Source organism: Triturus cristatus, chromosome 7, assembly GCF_964204655.1.
Source record: "Triturus cristatus chromosome 7, aTriCri1.1, whole genome shotgun sequence".
NCBI lineage: Eukaryota > Metazoa > Chordata > Amphibia > Caudata > Salamandridae > Triturus > Triturus cristatus.
Genome location: NC_140590.1, coordinates 624,774,312 through 624,797,132, shown reverse-complemented (window position 1 = coordinate 624,797,132; position 22,821 = coordinate 624,774,312). Strand labels below are relative to the sequence as shown.

General features: G+C 43.2%; 1 protein-coding gene across 8 annotated transcripts in view; it reads right to left on the bottom strand.

Annotated features, from left to right (window-relative positions):
* LOC146810234 (uncharacterized) overlaps nt 1–22,821 on the bottom strand; it is a 157,589-nt gene that overhangs the window by 80,709 nt on the left and 54,059 nt on the right. For all 8 annotated transcript variants that reach the window (XM_085617216.1, XM_085617221.1, XM_085617218.1 and 5 more), the window contains 3 exons: nt 21,548–21,631; nt 18,254–18,351; nt 14,222–14,346 (listed from right to left, as the gene is read on the bottom strand). In XM_085617216.1, coding sequence (XP_085473342.1) covers nt 14,222–14,346; nt 18,254–18,351; nt 21,548–21,631 — 307 coding nt within the window. The remainder of the gene's footprint in view (nt 1–14,221; nt 14,347–18,253; nt 18,352–21,547; nt 21,632–22,821) is intronic.

Sequence of the window (22,821 nt, the reverse complement as noted above, 5' to 3'; positions counted from 1 at the left end):
CCAGTCCTGTGTGGGAAAGGAATACCACTCTGAAGCGCTGTGGTCCGCTGGTGGCTGTAGGGGAAGAGAAGGTGATGAGTCCCACGGGTACCCTGCTGTTGAGGCGTAACTCTCTTCCCCGTCACACACCTCCCCCCCTGGATTCTCCCGTTCGGGGAGAGGAAAGACCCTGGACAGATAGTCCGCATTCCCATTGTCCTTCCCCTTCCGGTGCATCACTGAAAAGGCATAAGGCTGGAGGGAGAGGAACCATCGGAGAATTCTAGGGTTCTGGCTCCGGTTCTGATACATCCATCTAAGAGGGGCGTGATCTGTGAAAAGAATGAACGGTTTGCCCTCCAGATAGTAATGCAATTTCTCGATGGCCCATTTTATGGCTAGGCATTCCCTCTCTATCGTGGGGTACTTGGATTCCCTAGGAAACAACTTACGACTGATGAACAACACCGGGTGTTCCAGCCCCCCCTGGTCGACTTGTGACAATACTGCCCCTATACCTATGTCTGAGGCATCTGTGGCCAGGACATATGGTTTATTGAAATCTGGGGACACCAGTACCGGATGGGTGGTTATGACTGTTTTAAGGTCGTTGAATGCTCTCACTGCCTCCGGATTGGGTGTCTGTAATTCTCGGGGTCTGGACCCTTTTCGTAGAAGGTCAGTGAGGGGAGCCGCTAAATCGGCGAATCTGGGGATGAACCTGCGGTAGTACCCTATCAGACCGAGAAACGCCCTTAAATCTCTTTTGGAAGTAGGAAAGGGGGTTCCCTCAATAGCCCTCACTTTGTTGATTTGTGGAGTGATGGTCCCGTCCCCCAATACAAAACCCAAGTAATTCACTCGGTGATATGCGGCTCGGGACTTCTTTGCGTTAATATGTAAACCTGCCCGTTGTAACGCTGAGAGGATGGTACGCAGGTGAGTCAAGTGATCGGACCAAGTTTTGCTATAGATGACTATGTCATCCAGGTAGGCTGAACTAAACTGTTGGTAGGGCTGTAGTATGGTGTTCATCAGGCGTTGAAATGTTGCTGGAGCCCCATGGAGTCCGAAAGGCAGCACAGTAAATTCGAACAGGCCTTCATCCGTTATGAAGGCCGTTTTCTTCCTGTCCTCCTCTCGGAGGGGTACCTGCCAGTACCCCTTTGTTAGGTCCAATGTGGTTATGTACACAGCTTCCCCCAGTTTCTCGATCAGCTCGTCCACCCTTGGAATAGGATAGGTGTCAAAAGATGAGATAGCGTTCAGGGCCCGAAAGTCCATACAGAACCGTCTTGACCCATCCGGCTTGGGGACCATTACAATGGGCGATGCCCAATCGCTTTTGGAAGGCCGGATGACTCCTAGCCGCAGCATGTCGTCTACTTCTTTTTTGATGGCTTCTCTACGGGCTGCTGGTATTCGGTAAGGCTTTTGTTTTACCCGTTTCCCTGGGTGGGTCTCGATGCTGTGTTCCACCAGCGTCGTTTTTCCGGGTAGATCCGAAAATATATCATCGTAGGGTACTAGCGTTTTCTCTAGCTCCTCTTTTTGTTGTGGCGTGAGCTCTTCGTTGATAACCAACTTCTTCAATGTTGACGTTTCTGTGTTTGAGGTGGGAATGAGTAAGTTCACTCTCTTTGGTGGGGGCCCAATCCCTTTTTTTAGTAAGTTGATGTGGTACGACTGTACTTTGGTGGATGTCATCCTCAGGCGGTAAGTCGTGTCTCCTATGACATCCACCACCTCATACGGTCCCTTCCATTCAGATTTTCCTTTACAGGCAATGGGCGGGAGCAGTAGAAGCGCCCAGTCTCCTCTGTTCAATCTACGGAGTCTTGTCCCTCTATCGTAGTATTTCTTTTGCTTTTCTCTTGTTTGTTCCAGATTGGAACACGCCAGATTTTGCAGTTTTCCCAGTTTGGATCGGAGCTGCTGGGTATAGTCCAGCATGGACAGCTGTTCTTGCTCTTCTTCTTTCTCCCACGCCTCTTTCGTGATTTCCAATAATGACCTTGGATGTCTCCCGTATAACAGCTCGAACGCCGAACATCCTAAACTGCTCTGTTTCTGGGACCGTAGGACGTAGAGAGCCAGGGGCAACAGCCGATCCCAATCACCTCCTTCAGTCGAGAGCATCTTTTTCAGAGTGGTTTTCAACGTCTGATTGTACCTCTCCACCAAACCATCGGTTTGGGGGTGGTACACTGATGTACGCAGGTGATGGATGTTCAGTGTTTTACAGACCTCCCTCATCAATTTAGACGTGAAGGGTGTCCCCTGGTCGGTTAGAACCTCTTTTGGAAAACCAACTCTGGAACAGAGCTCGACAAATTTTTCTGCGATATGTGCCGTTGTCGGTGTTCTTAGTGGAAAAGCCTCAACAAACCGTGTTGCATAGTCCACGATGACAAGAGCGTAGAGGTGGCCTCTCGATGACTTGGGTAATGGTCCGATCAGATCCATACCGACCCTCTCAAAAGGCCGTCCGATGGTTGGTAAAGGTTGCAGTGGCGCCGCAGGGGGCCGGTGTACGTTCTGTCTTTGACATATGTCACATTTTCTGAAGTACTCTTGAACGTCTCTGTAGATGCCTGGCCAGTAGAAATGCCGTAGAATACTATCGGTGGTTTTTTCCTTCCCACTATGTCCTGCTGTGAGGTGTGTGTGTGCAAAGAAGAGCACTTGCTCCCGGAATGAAACTGGCACTAACAACTGAGAGTCTCCTCCCTCCACTCCTTCCCTATATAGAAGATTGTTGTAGATCCGAAACCTAAGGTATCTCTGGGTTTCCTGATCCTGGGTGACATGGGCACTTTCCCAAGCGTTACTCAGTGTAGGATCACTAGCCTGTGCAAAGCGGAAACTGCGGTCTAATACCCACGGTTCCGCAGAGGTGAGCGCTGCTACAGGCTCAGACTTGCATGAAGGGGGAAGGGACAACGACCGTTTAAATAGAGCTAGGAACTCTGGATTATCCACCCCTAGTATCACATCCTCTGGAAGGGAATCCACCACCCCCAGTCTTACGGTACAGGGTTCTTTACCAAGGGGGGTCAGGGTCACTTGGGCGAGGGGGTAGGGCTTTATATCCCCGTGTACACATCTTATGTGGACCTTTGCCCCTACTACGTACTGTTTTGGCAGTACAAGTCTCCTACGTATCACTGATTGTCTGCACCCCGAATCTAATAGGGCCTGTACCGTCAAACCGTTCATCCTTAAACTCACATAGTAAGACGCTCCCATTTCTGCTGAGTAGAGTACAGTCCTGGGTAGATACCCGACCTCCATGGGCTCGTCTACTGGTCTTTTCCGGGGACAGAGTCTTGCAATATGGCCCCATTCACCACAGTCGAAGCACTGGGGCCCACGTATTGGTGGTCCCTCCATCCTAGGTCTAAGTCGGGTAGGTTCGGGAGTAGGCTTCCCTCTTCGTTCTGGTTTTACTGACGGTTGGCCCTCTGTGTTTTTCTCTGTGTCCCACCCTAGGGTTTTCGGTTGGGCTCGGGCATAATTGGCCGCCATTTCGATGGCTTGTTCTGGGGTAAGGCCGGGATGCTGTTTCAGCCATCGCTGGGTAGCATATGGTAGCGCTTCCATGAACTGTTCCAAATATATTCTGTTCATGACTTCCTCCTTTGTACTGGAGGCCGGTCGGAGCCATTTATCTGCTGCCATCTTCAAGCGAAAGAAGAGGGTCTTGGGGTTTTCTCCCGGTATGCCCCGTTCCCTCCTGAACCTTAGCCGATATGCCTCCCCATCTAGACCTAGGTGATCCAAAATGACTTCCTTGATCGCCGGGTACGGTGTGATTCCCATGGGGTTGGCCACTTGGTAGGCGAATTGCGCCTCGCCTGATAACAGTGGGGCCAGAAAGAAAGGCCATTTTTCCTCGGGCCAGCCCAAGGCCCTAGCAGCCCTCTCAAAGTTCATGAGGAAGACGTCCGGATCCTCCCCCGCTACATATTTCTGCAAAGCGATCCCTGATGGGTTTTGAACGTTCAGGGGTCTGTTCTCCAAAGGAGTAGGGGTCACCGTGACAGTGCCGGATTTCTGCAGGCTCTCGATTTGTGCCGTAATGGTGGTTTGGAATTGTTCCCGATCTGCTTGGGCCGACGTCATCTGCCTCTGCACCGCCCATTCTAACTTCTCTTGTCCCTTGATGAGATGTTGAATAAGTGCGTCCATCTCAGTACTACAGACGGACTTTGTTGGATATCCCACTTCTGACACCAGTTGTTGCGGGGTGATAGGGACAGAGTCGACAACCAGGTTAGGGCGGTGTAAAGATGGCTTTATTTTAGACAAAGTTCTCTTTTGGCGCAATGTCCTTCTGCTAGCTATAGACAACGGAGAGTCTGATGGTTTTTTCCCCGACGCCTCCAGGCTTCTGGTAGGGGAACGCTTCTCCTGTTTTCCCTTGTCTTGATCCGCACCCCCTGGATGGATCCGGTGACCTCGCAGCAGTGATAACGGCAACCGAAAACAAAACAACAAGGAAAACCACGGATTAGGACAACGTCCTGCTCAGCTTGTATTAAGGGCCGGGAGTGAGGGACACCGAGTGCTCTAGTGCTCTTTTACCCGCCGGCAAGTGAAATGGACAGGGTGTCGAGTGAAGGGAGGGGGTTGTGACTGAATTATACGGGCACTTTATAGTAACGGCGGCGGCTTCCGTCCCACCCAGCCCGCTACTTTCCCCCGTACCTGCTCAAGCCACGCTCCTCCCGTGGGAACGTGGCGGGGCGACTCGAGGGGTCGGTGGCCTCCTGGCTTGCAGCGGTCTTCTCTGCTCGGCTCCGTGCTCCTGTCGTCACGTCCTTCGCTTCCTCGATCTCTCTCCTGTCTCCTCGTACTCCTTGGCTCGGTCTCTCCTTCTTCCTCCTGGGAAACGCCGTCCGTCGCCTTCCAGGTATCCGCAGCCTTTATCCGCCCCTCTACGATGACGTCCTCGGTGGGCGGGGTTTCGTCCAATTGGAAGGCCGCGTTAAAGGAGCCCTGTCCCTGTTCCAGAGTCCAGTCCTGTGTGGGAAAGGAATACCACTCTGAAGCGCTGTGGTCCGCTGGTGGCTGTAGGGGAAGAGAAGGTGATGAGTCCCACGGGTACCCTGCTGTTGAGGCGTAACTCTCTTCCCCGTCACACCTTTCTAACATTTTAGCAGGGGTCGACAGCAGAGATAGGTCAAAGATTTTACATGTCGTCAGGGTCCGTGTTTGGTTTATTAAAAAGTGGAGTGACAACTGCTTCCTTACAGATAGTAGGAAATACACCGGATTGCAGTGTTAAATTAAGCAAAAATAGCAATTCTATCCAGAGCCAATTGTAAAATGTTAGGCGTACAGGGGTCACTGGGCAAGCCAGATTTGAAAAATCCTTCGTTTGTTGAATGGAGACCAGAGGAAAAGCATGAAGAAGATTCTCCTGGGAGCAGGTAACAGAATTATCAAAACAGGAATCATTTTCTGAAGGAGCATTGAAGTTTGAAAAAATGTTAAGTATTTTTTGGCCGCAAATAAAGAGCTACCTTCTCACAAAATTCTTTGGATGGATTAAATGAACACTGAGAGGGAGGATCATGCAGCTCCTTCACTATTTTCAACAACTGCGTAGACTTGTAGAGGAATTATTAGCCGATCTAATCTTCTCTGTATTATAGGTCACTTTAGCTTGCACAATGGCCTTTTTATTACCCAAAAGTAATATGCTTCTCTTTTTCATGAGAACAGGGGTTAACTTTCTATTTACTCTCCTGTCTGCAGCATGACTGCCTAAGGGACTTAAGTTCTTCAGAGAACTTAGAAGCAGAAGGCTTGCATCTAGTTGGAGTCATGGCTTTGAGGGGCACTACAGTATCCAGAGCTGTGGTCACCCAGGCGTGAAAGCCTTCAGCTGTTTGTGCAAAAGAGCTATCTTGTCAGGTCCTAGAGGATTCAAAACCCTGTTCCAGGCTTTCTGAGGTGAATTTGCTTAACTTTCGGTGAGACATATGTTTAGGGGGGGGCGATCTCGTCCCAGATGTAGAACGTGAGGAGAGAACTTTAAGAAGCATCATTGATGATCTATCAGAGTAGTTGGAGATCCTTGATATCCAACTCATCATGGTTGGTAAAAATCCCATCCAAAGTGTGGCCTGCAGAATGGGTAGGAGATTCCGCCAACTTACCAAACCCTAATTTGAACATAAGTTCAAGTAACGAAACTGAGTCTGAATCAAGATAAATCTTCAAAATTAAAATTGAGCTCCCCTAAGATGGTAAATTGAGAGCATGTCAAGTAAGGTTCAAAGGTCTGACACCATACCTCAGAGAAATTCGACAGTGGGGTGATATACCAAAAGGCCCGAAAATGTAAGCCTAAAAAGGGCTACCTCCAGGGAGTCCCCTAAGTTCTTAACCACTGGGTCAAGGGTACTGCTGAAAACCTTTGTGAGCAATGACAGCCAGCCACTCCCTCTCCGGCCCTGACAATCAAGCAGTAAAATGGTATAACCAGGAGGTCTTCTCTAGCCCTCGTTTCAGTAAGGAATAGACAATCAAGAGTCAGTCAAAGAATTAAATTGTGGACTTCAGTTTTATGTTTAACCAGGGAGCGGGAATTAATTATTGTTCCCTGAATATGAGTCCGATTGCCATACTCAGCTCCGACCCTTCCAAAACATAGTTTATCTTCCCCGGGCGATAAGGACATGCTAGCGGTCAAATGTTTACTTGCGGTCACAAGGGACCGGTGCAAATCGAAAGTTTGGGCCGACCATGATAGAGGACAGGCCAGCTACAGAACCCACACAGAAACAGTACCTTGTATGGAGCACAGCATAGATGTTGAGAGTACAATGCATTGATCTTTTCCACAGTCAGGTCACTGCGTCGCTGTCGAACTCCATTGAGATATAGGTAATGAGTCGTTGTTGAGCCGCACAGAGCAGCATCGCAGGGCTGCGCAGACGATGTCGAAGGATCGGCGCTTTGTCATCGTTGAACCTCGCAGTAGGGACCCTCGTCATTGTCAAATCAGCACTGCGTTGGCATCAGAGGGCAATATGCTGGTTTTTCTCCCGCAACCGGGTCGATGCGCCATTTTTGGCAGTAAAACAGCTGCAGAATCCACTTCCGAGGCCCAAGACTGGAGAGTGGGCACCTCAGTCAAGGGTAGGACTCACAGATGGCAGAGTCCAGCAGCACCAGAAGAGTTGTAAGAAGTCTTTTGTGTCCCTGAGACTTCAGAAAACAGAAGGCAATCAACAGGGCCTTGGGGAATCTTGGGTTCAGGGATGTAGAGAACAGGTCCAGTCCTTCTCACTCCCAGGCAAAAAAATAAGGCCAGACGGGTAACTACAGTCCGCCAGCGTAGTTTACGTAGTTTTGCATACTCCCGTTCCGTTGTGAACGCGGAGTTTAGGAAAAACTATGACTCTGTGGCGGAGCACAGTTAGCCAGCCCCTCCACCCTCCCAAAGTAATTATAAAATAATAAAAAAGGCACTTACCTGCTGTGGCTTCCTTCTTCTCACCATGGCTGCTCTCCTTCCTCCTCCTAGTCATCCTTCTTCTCTGCTAACCCCCACGTTGTACGTCTTGCGGGTGTGCATGCGTAGGACGAGGACGAGGAAGGAGAGCGGCCATGGCAAAGAGGAGGCAGCCACGGCAGGTAAGTGCCTTTTTTTAAACATTATAATTACTTTGGGAGGGGGGGGCGAAGTTCCACGGAGTTGTTTTCCAACTCTGTGAAACTTCGCATGGAGGCACTACGCCTGCTCTGCCCACCCTTACAAAAAAGCAGCAGGCAGCAGGCCAACACAGCAGAGCAGGTAGCAAAGTGGCCGTCCCTTCAACAACACAGCAGCTCTTCATCCAGGCAGAATGTCCTTGGTTCCAGTAGTGTTCTCATTTGGTGGTGTTAGGGGTCCAGTACTGATACCCAAATGAAACTTTGAAGTGCAGGAGACATCAAAGAGCCCTTTGAAGATCCCTGCCTTTCCTGCTCTAGTTCCAGACACACTACAGGGGGTATGCAGTTCTTTGTGGGGGACAGGCACAGCCCTATTCAGGTGCAAGAAGTGTTAGGTCCTCCATCCTAATTTACCTCAGGAAGGCCCATCAGCCAGGTGATGGGCCATCAGAATGCGAATGTCACACCCCAGCTCCATTTGTGTGACTGTCTAGAGCAGGGGTCTCCAAGCTTTTCTGTAGTGAAAGCTACTTCTGATCAGTGAAAATCCTCGTGAGCTACTGAAGGCTAACAACCTCACACCCAGCTCCATTCACTTTAAGCCTAATGTCCATAGAACCAGATACTATGGTTTGAACAAAATACTTTGACTAGGGGGCACTATGACAGGACTGCCATGTGTGTCAGTGAGAGTGTTGTCTTTGGGGATGTATGTACATGTGTGCGTATGAACAGTATAAATGTGTATGTTTGACTGAGAGCCTATGTCGTATGTACTTGTGGCACTGGAATACCTTTCATCATATGTGGCGATGTTACATGTATAATAAAAACATATACCCATTTTTCAAATGGACGTTTTTAAAGTGCAAAAAAGGTTCTGCAAAAATGTTCATGATATGGAACATTTTTCTCCCACTTAAAATAATGGCTGTATTTTTCATATAAAAATATGTACTGTGTCTACCAGTCACTACGAGTATGATGCCTGCTGTGTGTAAAGGCGACACTTTGAAATGAGAGAAAATTAAACTGAAGAGTTAACTTTGTTTATATGGATTCCATAAACCTCATCATTTAAATGTATTCACATTTACAAACATAATGCATCTTGCTCCCAATGGCCTGTAAACAAGGTGCCATATTTATAACAGAAAAGTACTTCATGAAGCATAAAGACGTAATTGGTTTAATTGAAAGAAGAAAACAACAAAGGAATTAGGGCTCGATTATGAGTCTGGCGGTCCATGGACCGCAAGACTCATGGGGGAGCGGGGGTGGTGGTCTTCCGACCGCTCAATTACAATTAGGGTGGTCAGACCGCCATTGCCCCACCGCAGCAGTGTAGAGGCAGCAAAACGCTTGGCGGGATCACTGTGGTACCGCCAAGCATATTACAAGTTTTCTCTCTACTACGGTTTTCATGGTGGTTCCTCCTCCATGAAAACATGGCAGAGAGGAAACAAAGAGGGCCCCAGGGAAAACTGTTGCCTCTAGGCCATGAGGTCCATGCAGGGGGGCACACATGCCCCCCCTGTGTGTATACACCCCAGTTCCTACACGGCATGGACTTTAAAGTCCATACTGTGCAGTACCTGTTTTTGGCATTCCCATTGCAGTGCCCATTTTCTGAGACACCGCCATGGGAACATAAATAAAAATGTCCGCTAGATACGAGAAGCACTAGTAATTTGGTCTGTGGCCCGACCACAGGTTTGGTGATGCGGCAGTAGGGCGGACCCGGCGCCGCACCGCCAAACTCGTAATCAGACCTTTAATATTTTATAGAAATATTTTCCTTCACTTTAAATTTCTCCCATTTCAAAAAGAGGACTGTATTTTTCAGTTATAAATATGGCACAGTGTCTACTTACTACTGAGAGCAAGAGGACTGCTGTTTGTAAATAAAATGCCACACTTTGAAATGGAAGAAAGTTAAAATGAAGTGTTAACTTAATCATGAAGGTAACTTTTCATTTAAATGTTCTACCATTTAAAAGCATTCAGAAACATCATTTAGATCTCACACTCCAATATTGAGTTGACAAGGACTTATTTAAGAGTTAAATACCTCAGTGCTTCAGTTCTTTACATCTGTGCCCATGGGTCATAAATCTGACTCCAGCACTGCTCATTATCAGGGTCTGTTATCTGCAGCCCGAAGATAATAATATAAAATAAACACAGCATTTCCTTAACTTCAAAAGAAAAATGTGACCCTGTGCTTTTAAAAAATGAACTTAAGGCAGTAAGCTACTCTGAAGGTGTCAACAAGCTACTGGTAACTCGTGATTGACTGGTCGGAGACACCTAGTCTAGTGGGAATTCACAAAGCCCAGCTGTCACCCAACCCAGATGGGTATTCAGAGTCAGGCAGAGGCAAGGAATGGTTAAAGTAAGAAGAAGCCAACTTTCTAAAAGGGGCATTTTCAGACTTACAATTTAAAATCCGACTTCACCATAAGTTGCGACTTTAAATTGTGAGTCCAGAAACACCAAACTCCAAATCTCTGTCTTTTCCAAATTGGAAACAACCCCAATGTTAACCTATGAGATATGTCTTGTAGTAGTGGAAACATTATTTAGCAGTTTTTCACTGCCAGGACATGTAAAACTCAGAAGTACATGTCCTATATTTAAAATACACTGCACCCTGCCCATAGGGCTACCCAGCACCTATCTTAGGGTGACTTATATGTAATGAAAGGGGAGGTGTGGGCGTCGCAAGTAGTTTAACTTGCCTGGCCGAAATGGCAGTATAAAACTGCACACACAAGCTCTTCAGTGGCAGGCCTAAAGGGCAACTGAAGTGGGTGGCGCAATAAGTGTTGCAGGCTCCCCAGTAGCATTCAATGTACAGGCCCTGGGTGCATATAGTGCACTTTACCAGGGACTTACGAGCACTGATTAGCAGTGGTAAAGTGCCAAAGAACCCTAAAGCCAATAAAAACAGGTCAGGAAAAAGGGAGGAGGATTGCAAAATGTTTGGGGGTGACATTACAGAAAGGGTCAGATCCAACAACTAACTATACTTCATATGTGGAAAGCAGGTTAGGTAACATTGGGTGGGTAGCGATCTTTGGGTTAGGAGCTACTCCTTCTCACTGAGAACATCTTCAACACCAACAACACTACAAGCTAGCTCCCCACAAATTTCTGTTTTAGCATTTGTCATTGCATATGTGTTGGAAGCTCATCTCCCATTCCTATCCAATTAGCAGCTGGTTGAAGCATGACTGTCTTTGTAGCGAGACTATGAGCAGTCTTGTCTAAAGGCATTCCCAGCCCCTTGTTATGGAACAATATGGCTCCCACCCCCTACTAGGGTGCAATCCAAATTCACAACTAAGAAACCTCCCCTGAGCGTCTAGGAATGCTACAAGACTGCTCATAGTCTCACTACAAAGACAGTCTTGCTTCAACCAGCTGCTAATTGGATAGGAATGGGAGATGAGCGTCCAACACATATGCAATGACAAATGCTAAAATAAGAAAGACTAAACAAGAATGTTTTTTTCTAGCAGTAACTAAATCCAGAATATAAAACATCAACACATGCACAAGTTGCAACTGCAAAAAAAAAACCTGAGGATAAATCTTCCTTTCTTAGACATATTTGATTCAATTATAGTTATTAGGAAAAAGACAAAATATTTATCTGCTGGTCAAAATTCTATAGGCAATATAGAAAGGCTGCAGGATTGAGGCAAAACCACTTCATAATAACGAGAAACCAAAACTTTTTGTGAGGAGACGAAATTAAACTTGATTCTGCCTGAGTCGAAGGTCTCCCAAATTGATGCACATGAATAACCAGTACCTTAACTAGTCCCTACATCAGCTCAATTTCAACTAATCTCAACTGAGCAGTTTAAAAATCAGACCCTCCAAAGTAAGACCCCTGCTTTACTAGAAGATATTAAGGAAGTTTAGGAAGTTATAACCACCCTATAACTCACCGAGAGACTGCTACCTTTTCTTATAGGCACTATTATCCTGCACGCTATCTTAGTAGACAAACTTATTACATGTGTAAATTAAAGTAAAATGAGCACTGCTCAGTTACGCAATAATCAACGCTTAATACTGAGTTGCTCTAGACAACTTGGCTAGTAAATATCATAATATTTTTATTACATTTCATTAAATATGTAAATTGTATAAATCTAAAATAAACCTCTGATTGTGTCAAAAACCCAATCTATACCACAAGACAATCATGTATACATCTTTGTATGCATGCAATCATGTGGTGTTTATATAATGCAAACTTAGCCACAAGACAGTGATTAGCTGTGAAGCATTGTACAGGGTCAAAGGCAAAGATATTGCCATCGAGTGATTGAGATAACCCTGTTTCAAGAAGTCATGGTGGATTATTACTGCATGGTTATGTAGTGTTCTTTAAAGAGGTGTTTCTTCAGCTCTTTCCTAAATTGGAGCAGGGTTGAGGTAGTTCTGATGGATATGGTGTTGTCATTTCAGATACAAGGTGAATAAATAGAGAAGGCCTGTTGTCGTGTTTTCAATTTTTTGCATTTTGTTTCTCCAGTATGATGGTGTCCTGAAAGCCAACAGAGATGTCAAGGTATTCAGCGAGTTAGGCACGGATGCCAGTCACAATGGTTTTCTGAATATGGGCAGAATTAATAATATGGTAAAATTGAAGGGACATTAATCCATTTCACATGTTGAGACTTATATGAAGCACATAGGCAATTGACAATAAAAATGTTTGAAGACTGACATTAGGTTACCTACAGATATACCTATTGTTCTAGTCTAGTACATTTAGAGGTGTTACCTACTTACAGAAAACATGAATAATAGTAAGAATTCTGTACCAGTCTTCCATAACTCATAATGTCAATTATGAAGACTGACTGTCAATCTTATATTTCAACATTTAAATGTTGAGATATCCAACAGGACAATGGAGCAACAGTGGCCTAGAATACCTGAAAGAGTCCTGCTGCTCTCAACATTACAATGTCCTAATACTTAACATCTGCCACCCTCATTCCCTCTGCCTCTCCAAAACATATGGATTGGGCACACAGGAGCCTTCTGGCCTCCCGTAGCTCACAGTGTCAATGGAGCCTCGAAACGAGGGGGGGGGGGGGGTGAATTCTGCTCAGCTCCTGGTTCTCCCTGGCTCGATTGAATGAGGAAAAGCAGTTTAGCCATGCCCAGGGAAAATCAGGGATTGGCTTCAGCCTCCGTTCACACCTATTGCTCTGAGTGTTCAATAGTTAACAGCCGTGGCCCTGTGCGCAGCTATTATAACGTTATAGCCCATAGTAACAGGGTATACCGGCCATTAAAGGCTCTCTCTAACATTCGGCTCGGGCCTTTAACAAGGAAGCTGGACTTTAATGCCATATAGCCCGGCTACAGAGGGCTATAAGGCTATTAGAACATTCGGCCACTAGAGGGCAGAACGTTCTAATAAATAAAACAAAGGCCTCACAGATACCGAGGGGACGGAAATCTCGTCAGGCTCTGTGAGGCCTTTGTTCACAGCAACAGCTGTGAACGACAACTTTGGAATGTTGAAGCTCCGCGCTTCTACCGGCCATTAGCAGCACTCGATAGTTTTCAATGGAGCTCCAACATTCCAATGTTCTAATAACTGTTAAACATTCTCAGCAACAGCTGTGAAACAAAGGCTTCAGAGCCACAGGTGGTTTCAACCCCCTCAGTCTCAAAGAGGCCTTTGTACTTATTAATCAGGACATTCTGCATTCATGGCTCAGGTTTTTCTAAAAGCCTTATAGCCGCCGTAGCAGGCTATACCGGTCATTGAGCCTGCTCCCCTGTTAAAAGCTGTTGGCTTGTTTAATGCTGGAGCAGGCCAGTAATGCCCAGTATAGGCCACTACAATGGGCAATAAGGCTATGTGATAAATTATTAGCCTGCTGCTGACGTTAATACCGGTGTTTACAGGTAAGTGAGGGCCTTTGGTTAAGGACAGGGCCTTTAACAACCAGTGTTGCCTGGGGAAGAAGGGTTGTAAGCAATTAGAACATTCCACTCATAGAAGATAGAATGTTCGTTCGAAATGGAAAATTGATAAAACAAAAGAGAGACATGGGAACGTTGGAACCACTGGCTTATGCCAACCTCAATTGACCCTGAGTCCTCGATTGCCTTCTGTGGAGGTCAAAATATGCCAATGATCTGATAATCAATTTTAACATATGATGATATGAGACACTTCTCACATGAGTTTGTTTATACATTAAGGCATCTACATTACTCAATATTGTGATTGTCAGCCTCCATCAGCTTTTATTATTTTCATGATACCAGAGGAAGGCTACCATTCACTACACCTAAAGGCTGCACAGCACAAAAGAACACTTCACCTTTTGTTTGTGTAGTGGTCCTGTGAGAACCCCGACCACAAATGTGATCCCCTAGCCTCTAAGGGATGTGAGATGTGGTTTCACAAAAGTCAGTAAGATCGCAGGAATGGAGATGTCCATACAATGGAAGACAAATACTCATTATTCTACTGAATGAGAAAATCCCACATATTATGGTGCAGTGGGTGTGTATGTTATCTTACCTTCTACTAAAGCATCAGAACTTGAGGAGAGCTGTTCATACGTGGAGTCATCCGGCTCACTCCTGGAGTCCGACTTGTTGAGTTCATCAGCTTCCGCTCTTTGTTCCAAACTGGGGAGATCATGCCTTACAAATAACACAAGGTCACATGAGCACAACTATGAGAAACCAACATAGTACACAGTGAACTTTGCACTGTTAAAAAAAAGAACATCACAAAAAAGACAACGTCTGAGGAGTTCCTGTGGTCAGAACACAATCATAGTCCAATTTTAGCACTTACACTATAATGCTCTAAGGCCCAGATGTACATAGGTAAGTGTTTGCGATTAGCAAATAGCAATTTTTTGCGATTCGCTATTTGGTAATCGCAAACACCCATGTACACATGTAAGTTTAACACATTTTTCAATTCCCAGTGGGTCGCAAATAGACCGACCTCACTAATATTCATGAGGTAGGTCTCAGTTTGCGACCCATTAGCAGTTTTACAATTTTGAAATGCAGCCATTTTCCTTATAGGAAAATGGGATGCATTTCAAAAGAAAAATGAAAGGTTTTCTTTTCATTTTTTAAGAGCAGGCAGTAGTCCGTGGAACCACTGCCTGCTCTTGCAAAATGTTTTTACAAACATTCTCAAAGTGAAAGAGGTCCCTTGGAGACCCCTTCCCATTGAAGGGGTCCCTTGGGGACCCCTTCTCAGTCGCGAATGGGTTACCACCTATTTAAAGTAGGAGATAAAATGTGAATGTTTTGCGAACTCATTTAGGTCGCAAAACATTCACACATACCACTGGTATTCAGTATTAGGAAGGGACGGCCTAAATAGCCCCTTCCTAATACTGAATCGCAAACCCAATTTGCAATTTGGTAATAGGTTACAGATTCGCAAATTGGATGTTTGTACATAAAAAAATGCATTTTTGCATTTGTAAACGGCTCTATTCTTTGCAAACAATAAAAAGGTCTGTACTTTTGACCCCAAATTACAAATAAAAAGGAACACTACAATGAATGGTATACTAGGGTAAAATGGTTAGGGGCAATCTTTAGAAATACTCAAGGCACAAGTATTTACTACAGCACTGTTTACAAGTTCTAGTCAATGAAGCAAGGGTGTCAAATACATTTCTGCACGGCACTAAGCTTGCTATGATAGGTTTGTCCTATGCGCTTATTTCTCTGCAGTCCAGGGTTCCAAGAGGCCACTCAGTTTAAGCTAGTGTGACTGAGAATCTACCACATCACACTAAATAGTAAGTAACACAAAAACCTGCCACCCAAAAAGAAAAAGGAATGCCACCAATGTCAAAAGGCTAAAAATGTGAGGTGGCCCAAATGACCCTCCTGAGTTTTGGGCTGATTATGTGAAAAAAGAACAACAGTAACTTTAGCAGGATGAATTTAAACTCTTTGATCAAATATGACACATGAATTATTATTGAACAACACCGTCATTTATACAATGCATTAATTCAATTTAAGTTTCTCTTCCAGACACCTCCTTCAGTGCTTCTATATCTAAACAATTTATTGTGTAAAACCTCAATCACACTGGCCTCATATTCGTCTGAGTGGATGGCCCAATGCATATTTTCAAGCTGGGCCCATCGAGAGATAGTCCACTTTCACTGTAGCCGTTATCTAATGTTAAAATGCAGAGCATCCAATGTAATTAGGGCGGCAGTCCATACGTCAATCGTTCTTTTCAACTGTTAGTGTGGACCCCTCTCAATATGTAGTCGACATGTTTTGACTAATCTGTTTTATGGTCTCTTCAGGACTGTACAAGGGAGTGTGAACCCACTAATCCTTCTCCAAACACCATTACCATTATTATATTGGGATCAACAGGACTACAAATCCTAGAATGCAAAGAAAAGCAACCTGCAGGAGTTACATACTAATGGAACAGGGAAACTTGAGAGTGTTTCATCAGACTTGCAATGTTTGAGGATGTTGTTCCGAGTGTTGGGAGAATACTGTTCGGAGAAAGATTAGTGAGTTCACACTCCCTTGTACAGACCTAAGTGGCCATAAAACATATTGGCCGAAACATGTCGACTATATATTAACAGGAGTCCATGCTGAAAGTTGAAAAGAACAATTTATTTATGGACTGACGGCCCAATCACATTAGATGTTCTACATTTTACCATTAGGCAATGCCTACAGTGAAAGTGGACTATCTCCTGGCGGACCTGGCTTGAAAATATGCATTAGGCAGTCCATTTATAGGTATACATGAGGAAAGTGTGATTGTGGTTTTAAAGTTCTTTGTACTTTCACTCACAAGAAGTATTTACACAATACATTGTTGATGTATAGTAACACTGAAGGAGGTGTGTGGATGAAAAACTTAAATTTAATTAAGACTTTCTATAAATTATGGTGTTGTCCGATAATAATTCATGTGTTATTGTTGACCAAAGAATTGAAATCAATCCCGCTAGTGTTACTTCTGTCTTTTTTTATCAATGCCAAAAGGGGTGATTAAGGGTGCCATGGAGCTGGTTTCTGGTTACATGAGAGACATAAGTAGCAATTTCTGGGTGCTAAATATTGGGGAAATTATATCTACACATGGATCTGTTATGTGCACCAGATATCTAACAGTGATTCATTGTTAATCTTTGGAGACATCTAAGAAGAATTACATCTGCTGTATTGAAAGTGAACAAAATATGCTCTTCTCTCTCAACTCCTAAAAATACACTTTTCTGGACATACGTGGTTAACACAATTCGTGTTTTTGGGAATTAAACCAAAGTCCCTACGCTCCACATAATATTAAACCTCGAAGATCAATGGAAGAGCCTTTCTGGGACTGAAACAACGATCTAACAATAAACCTTCCTGATGATGATTGGAATATAATTTGAGCCGTGCATTTGAGTGTAATTGTCACCCAATACATAAAATTATGTGTTATTTTACATTAATACATTGGCATGAATGCCACATATTGTAAAATAGTAACATGTGCCTTCATTCAATGCGAAATGTCCCGGAGAATAGCAATGAAGAAGAAAGATGTCAGCTTCCAAGTGTTAACTTGCAACTGTTCAAAAAGGGATAGAAATTACACTGAAATCAAGATTAAACAGCTGGTGGAAAGTGGGATTTGTATTGTGGACCATCCAATACTCAGACAAACATCCAATGTTTGGAATTTCCCATTTAAACATTATCTGCCTGCTAAAAAGGTTCAGAAAAGTCAAATATTTAGAGTTATGCACTCCCATGAAGAAAGTTAGATGAACTTTAATTTGGATTTTGTATAAATGTTAAACACCCTAAAGCAGTAGTTCCCAACCTGTGGTCCGGGGACCACTGGGGGTCCGCAAAGCCTCCCCCGGGGGTCGGCGACTACTTAGAAAATTAAATATTATAAACAGCCTATTTTAAGGGTATCTAAATAAAGAAGCTAAATATACAATTGAAAATTTTAAAACCTATGGTAAATGTGAAGGAATTTGAAATTGGAAGCTAAAAATTTAATTTGCATCCTCAGATTGATTCGTGAGGGTAGTGCAGGTGCATCAAGCAGAATACAGTACGGATGATGAGTGGCTTCAATTGAATTTAGAAAAGCTCCAACTTTTCGATTAAAATTATTATTTCTTTTTATTTAAATGTGTTTGCGAATTAAATAAAATGTGTCACCATTTGTGTATTTGTTTGCTAAATGTTTATTTCTGTATTTGTTTGCGGTTCAAATCATCTTCAATGCTGAGGCCGGGGTCTCCAGCTTCCAGTAATGACTCATTGTGGGCCCCGGGTTCCATTAATGGTTAATTGGGACTCCCCAGAAGTCAAAAGGTTAAGAACCACTGCCCTAAAGCATTAAAATATGACATATTTGAGATTAAATAAGTTCAAATGGGTTGCGGATCACATAATGTATCATCAATACAACATATGGGTATCAAAGGGTAACTTGTCTATTTAAGGGTGACCATGTCAGAATGCATCAGTGTGTCCACCAATGTAAAAAAAACAAAAAATCATTATATTTCCATACTGGACTTACCAAGTACAAGAAGAATTTTTTCTGCCAGGGGTTGGAAGTTGCATTGATTTCCATAAATATTCGATCCAGATTTTTCGTAACTCAGCCGAGTCTGCAGACTTTGGAAGGGCAGGGGATTCAGACAAAATGTGTAATTACTAGGAATTAGTACTAATACTAGACTGCTTCCTACTGTGCCCCAACATGTATTCTTATCAGAAAGCAGAGGCCACAGAGATCTTAAATATCACTACAAATATAAATCCTATAGGTTTCTCTTGAAATGTAATGTCATTATATTGAGGAAATGTTGCAGCATTAATTTATATCAAGTATGACAACATACATTTAAAAAAATGATCCCATACCAAACCATAATAGGATTATTCAGTGTGTTTTAATTAAATTACTTTTGATTTTTTTAAGAGCACTTTTGTACTGTATACCTGTCCACATGTTATAACATACTCTCTTAGTGATGCATGAAAAGCAGTGCTGAGATTTTCAGAAAATAATTATGCATAGAAATCAAGATAGAGATTTTCAAGAAATAACTGAAAATCATTAAATATACATTTTAAGGAGCGGTGTAGGATACTTTTACGTAATCATCTTTTAAACCAGATTACCAAACCTCGTTTGTTGTTGGTTTTTGTTGACCTGAGGCCTTGTCACACTCAATGTTTGCCTTTTAAATTACAATGTAATTTGCCCATCACAATTCCGAGAAAAAAGAGAAGAGTGCGCTTCCCTGAGAGTTCAAATTATAAAATAACTTACACTAATTTCCTGAAAGTTTAATTTCTTCAGAAGACACATTTAGCCAGTATATACAAGGTTCATTCCAAATTTTGTGTTTCTTGACTCAATCAATAATAAAAACACAAAAACAAATTTGATCAAACATATCAAATTATTTAAACCTATCTGACTAATTCAAAACAAATCCTAAACATACATGTGAATTTTCTAGAGAATCAATGACGATCCCAAATTAGCTTCTTATTGAAACCACAGCCTCAACTCCAAGTGTTTCTGAACTTTCAAATAAACTATAGCATCTCAATTGAGACATGTTGGTAATGTTGAATTACTTCCTAGTTGGTGTTTGGAAAACATATTGAATAAAATATATTGTGATCCATAAATATATCCAGAATGGCCTTTTACTAAAATAAACTTAAATTACCCGAAATAGATATACACATCAATACATCAAAATATTAATAAAATATATATTCACAACTAATACTAACATTTGAACATTAAACAATAAACATATGCACATATACATAGGGCTACATGCCACATGTCTAGACTGGAAAACTGCTCCAGGCTCCGCGATCCGGACACACTGCCAAGGAGGTCAACAGGCTATCACAAACAAATGATTCCAAACAGGAGGTCTGAATGGCTTACGATGGGCTTGGAGAGCCCGTCCGCCATTCGGAAGGCCTTCAGTAATCCCTCGGCATGCTCTTTCGGGCCGAGGAATTACGATGGCAGTTTCCCACTGCCCTTCTGTGTCGGCCTTTCCAACACAGACATGCATTGGGAAACTGTCTTTGGGGCCCCCAGCAGGGCCCCCATGGGTGCAAGGCGGCCTAAGGTGCCCCCCTGTTGATCCCTACACCCGGTGGCTGGCTCCTTAAGGTGCCTGCCACGGAGTGCAGGGATGAACTGCACCTTTGCTCTTTGCTATGAGAGCATGCATTCCATTCGGTCAAGTATAGGATTGAGACCAAACAGGGTTCGGTCACATCCTAATATCTGGGCTGGAACTGACGACAGGAGGTCGTTCAGTTTTATTTCCAGGGCGATGTCGCAATCAGGCCCTAAGTGAAGTGCAGAGGAGTAGCACTTTGATCTGCTCTAGACTCAAACTATGGCGCAATACAATTGCTAAGGCAGCACTTGTACCTTTTCTGCTTTGTCTTCATGTTTGATCCAATAAAGATGGATCAAGTACAAGATGTAATCAGATATAATGCTTTTCTCAGCACTTTTTGAACGATGCACATAGAAGTAGACAAACACAGAAGTGACGTTTAGATTCCAGGTCTCGGTCTTAACTAGGTCTTTGGTGCTCATCAATATTATCCAAGGGTGTTTAGCTGCTACTAAAGTGGAGAAAATAGAATTGCATAAAGCATCTAGACCCACTTTCCATTGGCAAAAGAAACATTTATATGTTAAGAGACTTGGAATGCTACTAGTAGGGAAGCAGGAAAAAAATGGAAGAATGTGCACTCTAGTCCTATGATAGATTTAGTAAAAGGCACATGTGCAGGAATGGCATGATCATGATCATGTTTCATTTACATGTCCGTGATTTATGGTGACAGTGGACAAATTCAATTAGACATATAGTATCGATATACCTATGTATATTTCACACACGGTCCATTTGTAAATACACCAAAGACCCATGAAATCAGTGAAGGAATACAACTGACAAGCCTGGACAAGATGATCCACCTCCACCCATTTGTGATGATAAATGCACCAGTGTTGCCTGAAGTTCAAGAGTGATGCTGTTGATACTGGGAGCTGTATCAGTGGATCCAATGCTGTCATACTGTTTATTGATTTTAGTTATATAGAAGCATCTAATTAATTGACTTTTATATTTTTTGTCTAAGTGTAGCATTTTTAATAACAAATGGAATGTTTTTGTAGTGGCTTTGCAATGTAAGTAAAGATGAGGGTGATGCCTAAGGTGTAATGCTCACTGCGGGAATCAATCCATTTCCAAATGGCAAAAAAATAGCCATTCAAGAGTGAAAAAAACCTTTCATGCCGCCTAACTGGGTGAGATTGAGATTAGTTCCAGAGCACAAATAAACCAACTTTAACGCAATTCTCTTGAATCATGGTATAGAATATTTATCTATTTATTTCATTAGGTGTTTTATAAAATGCTGACTGTTGTTTCATGATAGATTTAGAGTGATAAGAAGATTTGTTTGCATTTAGCACAATAACAATATTTTATTCACAAACTACCACTCCAAGCAGGCAAATATCGTGAGTGTTTTTCAGTGCTGAGGACCAGGCTGCAGATACCAGGATATTATCAAAAATAGGGAGCCTAATACTGTGGAATTAGGAAGGTTTCTGAGACAATTGGGGGGAATTGAGAGATTCCTGTTCAGATTTGTGCCACTGATGGGTAATTGCATCTAACTGAGCCCTGCCCCTTCCCTGCCAACATTTCAGGTGCACAAACTTGGCAGGAAATCTCCTAACTAGCCAGTAGGTGTTTTCTCTATTGCAGTTGTTAGTTGATTGGAATCAGAAAGCAAAGTGACTTACCAGTAGTTTTCTTTTCCCATTCTTCATTACAATCTCGAATGTGTAGTTTGAATTGGTGGCTTTTACTTCTCTAACAGATTGTACCTGTTCAATATAAGTATTTAATTCAACATCATCTACAGGAATAATTCAAACTTGAATGGTTACTGAAGTGTTGCAAATAACATAGCCATCGGAAGAGAAGTGTTTTGTTTTACATAAACAATAACATAGAAAAATATTATATAATACAATACGATACTCCTCTAGTCCACTATATGAATTTCATCACTGTGCTCCCCATTGACTGCAACAGATCTTAAATTGTTGAGAAAGACTGTCAGATCTAATAAAAAAGGTTTTAGGACACTTTCACACTTTCAAAGATACATTTCAGTATTAATGACAAGGGAAGATCATTTTCAAGCCTAAACCACCAGGTTACAGACGTGTCCGCCTCCAATGTGAGGTAGACGGAAGACTAGCCAAGTGACGCCCTCCCCCCCCCCCCCCCCCCCACCGCTCTGCATGGAATTAAATGGCATGACCAATCCAATGGATGACTGTGCTCTTTACAAATCCCAAATAACAATAACCGCCAAGACATGTTGTATCCTATGATACAGCAAGCTCTCTCCCCTGAGAAGAGCTTGGAATACAGCTCTACAGTTCCACAGAAAGAAACTTGAACTCAACCAGCCAACCATGGCCGAGAATCTAGGCTTGAGCTATTCAGCAGACGAAATAAACGCAATTATTTCTTTACCACCACTACTTCAAAACAGTGACCTCACACAAACTATAGAACAAAACACAGATTGGGAAGAACTTTCAGAAACCAAAAAAGAGCAAGTAAGGACTGCTATCCATGGCGTCATCATGACAGAATATCTTCGAGCCAATGCAGCACCCAGAGGCCTCTGGGTACACAATGCACCATGTATTTTTCTCAAAGATCTGGCTTTCCGCAAAGACTGGTCAGCTATTTCATGGAAATGCACGAGAGATTACCTAGTCCTGATTATAAAAACAGCTACGAGACTGACAGAAGCATTAACGATCAAAATCCAACTAAGTGAAGCCAAACTTAAGAACATGGTACACATAACAGTCTACAAAAAAAGACTGGAAGAAATAAATAGAGAAATGAACGAGACCAAAGAATACATAACTAATAACAAAATACAAAAACTGGGAAAAGACCTCAAACGCTTCTCCATGGAAAAAATGCATCCATATAGCAAAGATGACTACGAAATACCTGATTATCAGTCTGATATCGACACCAGTGGCAA